The sequence below is a fragment of the Cicer arietinum genome, chromosome 6, assembly GCF_000331145.2.
Source record: "Cicer arietinum cultivar CDC Frontier isolate Library 1 chromosome 6, Cicar.CDCFrontier_v2.0, whole genome shotgun sequence".
In the NCBI taxonomy this organism is placed as follows: Eukaryota; Viridiplantae; Streptophyta; class Magnoliopsida; order Fabales; family Fabaceae; genus Cicer; species Cicer arietinum.
The window spans coordinates 67927528-67930916 of record NC_021165.2 but is presented as its reverse complement, the minus strand read 5'-3'; the positions used below and the strand labels follow the sequence as shown (position 1 = coordinate 67930916).

The following is a 3389-nucleotide window of genomic DNA, read 5'->3' as shown; positions in this document are numbered from 1 at the left end:
ATATATATATATATATATATAATGTGTTTGTTAATACTAATAATCACATTTATTTGATAGTGTCTTACAAGTTTTCTGAGCTTAAATGGGTGTTACAGTGTCGAAGCAAAAGTCAAATAAATCACATGGATTCCAATAAAGGTTTGAAATATATGCCTTTAAAATTTCATTAACAATCAATACACAAATATTTATTGACTTATATGTTTTATTTTATAGTGCCCTCGTCAAACTAACAACATAGACTGTGGATCCTATATATTGCGATTCATGAAGGAGATTATTGATATAATCCCAGAAAGAGATCTAACTGAAATAAAGGAATGCACCTATTACAACGTTTTTTTTTTAAAAGCGCTGTAAAATTAGTACAACAAGCAACGTGTTTTTAGAAGGGATTTACAGCTCTTTTTTATTTTAAAGAGCGTTGTTGTATCATTTTACACCGCTGGATTCTACAACGTTTTTTTTGTTAAAAAAACGCTGTAAATGGCTTAAAAAAAGCGCGGTAAAATACCATTTTTGGCGTAGTGTGACCATGATAATGATAATAGACTAAAATTAGGCTGAAAAATGAATAAAGAGAGAGGAATGAATTCTCTCTATTTTTTTTTTAGTTATTTCTAAAATTTTATTTTCAAATTTTACCCTTAAATTTTCCCTTAAATGTCTCATGTTAAAGTTTCATCTACGTCTTTTTTTTGAGTATAACATCCGCATCTTTTATACTAGTGCACAAATTTCACTATTTTTATATGTCAATGAAGATAATCTATTTTCAAAATAAATATTGTAATCAAAGGAGAGAGGATCTACATTGTAGTGTGACCATTACAAATGGTTTATATTGATCCATATATTTGTATAATTTGCACATGTATACATACTTATTATAAGCAAATAATTTGACATTAATATGAAATGATATAATCAATAAAAAATGTTATGTGTATGGTAGTTGACTTAAACAAACTAGTAATTATTTATGGAAAATGATGGGTGTACATCCACCCTAGATCTTGAGAGACATAATTTATTGAACTATGAAAGGGTAAAATTGTCCGAAAACTGAACATTATAAATCACCATATGAAGATCCCATACTTTCTTGCATGCACACACAACGCGTCTCCACATTTTCACATTCCCTCTCTCCCTTCAACAAAAATCACTAACCCCAATGGCTATACTCTGGTTAACACCACTAACGGCACTGTTACTGTTAGCCGTTACATCCACCGTTAACTCATGCCAACCATCAGAACTCGCAGCTCTACAAGCCTTCAGGTCATCACTCCGTGAGCCTCACGACGGCGTATTCAACTCATGGACCGGCACAAACTGCTGCCACAACTGGTTCGGGGTCTCCTGCGACGAAAACACTGGTCGTGTCGCCGACATAAACCTCCGTGCCGGTTCTATCTACACCACCTTCGAGAAAGCTCACACCCCTGGCTACATGACCGGTCACATTTCGCCGGAGATTTGTAAACTAACTCAACTCTCAAGCATTTCAATCACCGATTGGAATGGAATCTCCGGCGAGATCCCGAGTTGTATAACCTCCCTTGCTTTTCTTCGAATTATTGACCTTACCGGAAACCAAATCTCCGGCACTCTTCCCTCCGACATCGGAAAACTCCGACATCTGAGTCGCTTAAGTGTCGCCGATAACGTCATCACCGGCTATATCCCGCGATCGTTGAGCAATGTGACCGGTTTGACTCATCTTGACCTCCGTAACAACCGGATCTCAGGATCCATCCCAATGAACTTCGGTAACCTTCAGAATTTAGGCCGGGCTTTATTAAGTGGTAATAAGTTAAGCGGGCCTATCCCGGGCTCAATTTCTCGAATTTACCGTCTTTCAGATCTTGACCTGTCCCGAAACCAATTAAATGGGCCCATTCCAGAGTCATTGGGCCGAATGTCCGTTTTAGGAACACTTAAATTGGATACGAACAAGCTTTCGGGATATATTTCAAAGAGTTTTTTGGTTTCGGGAATAAGTGACTTAGACTTTAGCCATAACATGTTGGAGGGTAATATACCCGATGCATTTGGGGCTAAGTCTTATTTTACGTCACTTGATTTTTCATATAATAACCTCAAGGGTCCAATACCTAAATCCATATCTAATGCTTCTTACATTGGTTACATGGATTTGAGTCATAATCATCTATGCGGTCCGATTCCTAGTGGTCAAGTCTTTGATCATCTTGATGCGTCGTCGTTTGAGTACAATGATTGCCTTTGTGGAAAGCCCCTCAAAGCTTGCAAAATTCATTAATCATTCTCCTCAATGTTTCTCATTTGTTATTCGTAATTTTCCCCCTTTTTTTAATGTATTTTTCATTTTGTTGTAAAATAAAGTATAATTTTCAATTTGTACCAACAAAATGTCTAAATTACAATTAATTTTATTCCCTTAAGATACTTTTAGATTACAAATCTTAACATTTTGACATCATAAATATTTTTCATTTATTTATCTAAGTAGATAAGAAGAAAAAAAATAAAGAAACTGAAAGGAAAAATTAATAAAAAAGACTAAAAGGCCTAATATTTGTGACTTAATTAAGGAACAAAAAATGACATAAAAAGATATAAGGGGTTAAAATAAAATTTAAAAATAAATAAAAATAGAAAAGTGTAGTTTAACTTATAATAAAATACAGTAGAAGGCTGGGTTTCGTAATGCATGCACATGCACCTATGCACGTCAGCTTAAGATTTCTTAATTTCCAATGAACCTATCGCATTAATTAGATTCGATCCGTAATCTCCAAACAATCATTTTCTTCGATGGTCTGAGTTTAAAATTTTCTGTTTTGTTGTTTTTCTCTCATGTGTTGTGAATGTAATTAATGTGAAATCCGACAGATTATATATGCATAAAATAAATTGGTTAAAGTTTGACCAGAACACTTGTTTGAAAATTGGAAAAGGCATGTCTGACATATTCATTAATATCCCAAGACTTTGCAAAACAATGAAATTAGTAATCGTAATTAACGACATGATCATATTTTAATGTAGATAGCCCATACATAGCGGAGGAGATGGATGGAGAAGAGATATGGTAGACAACACATGTGAAGTGACAGAGAGAAAACAGATGCATTTAAGGAGAAGGAAGGGTTTCATGAGAGTCGATGCGGTTTTTTCTCCTTTTGCTCTTGCATGTGTTTTTGAAATTCGAATAAGTTGGTATTCCGACCTCAATTGCAACAACACGTTTCTCAGATACTATCCGAGTCTTGTGCAAGGATAGCAATCAACTAAAACAATTCGAAAATAATTTCAGCTTTGATTCAATAATTAGTTCGTTGAAAATTGAGCTTGTTAAAATCAACTAAAACAATACGATTCTTATATATATATATATA

General features: G+C 34.3%; 1 protein-coding gene across 1 annotated transcript; it reads left to right on the top strand.

Moving 5' to 3' along the window:
- The first annotated feature begins 1121 nt into the window (after positions 1 to 1121).
- On the top strand, positions 1122 to 2451 carry LOC101497327 (uncharacterized). Its single transcript, XM_004507056.4, has one exon. The coding sequence runs from the start codon at positions 1181 to 1183 to the stop codon at positions 2288 to 2290; it is 1110 nt and encodes a 369-aa protein (XP_004507113.1). The 5' UTR covers positions 1122 to 1180; the 3' UTR covers positions 2291 to 2451.
- The last annotated feature ends 938 nt before the right edge of the window (positions 2452 to 3389 follow it).

What these genes read in the sequence shown, in the direction of transcription:
- LOC101497327 (XM_004507056.4), top strand. Translation starts at nt 1,181, where the DNA reads ATGGCTATACTCTGGTTAACACCACTAACGGCACTGTTACTGTTAGCC.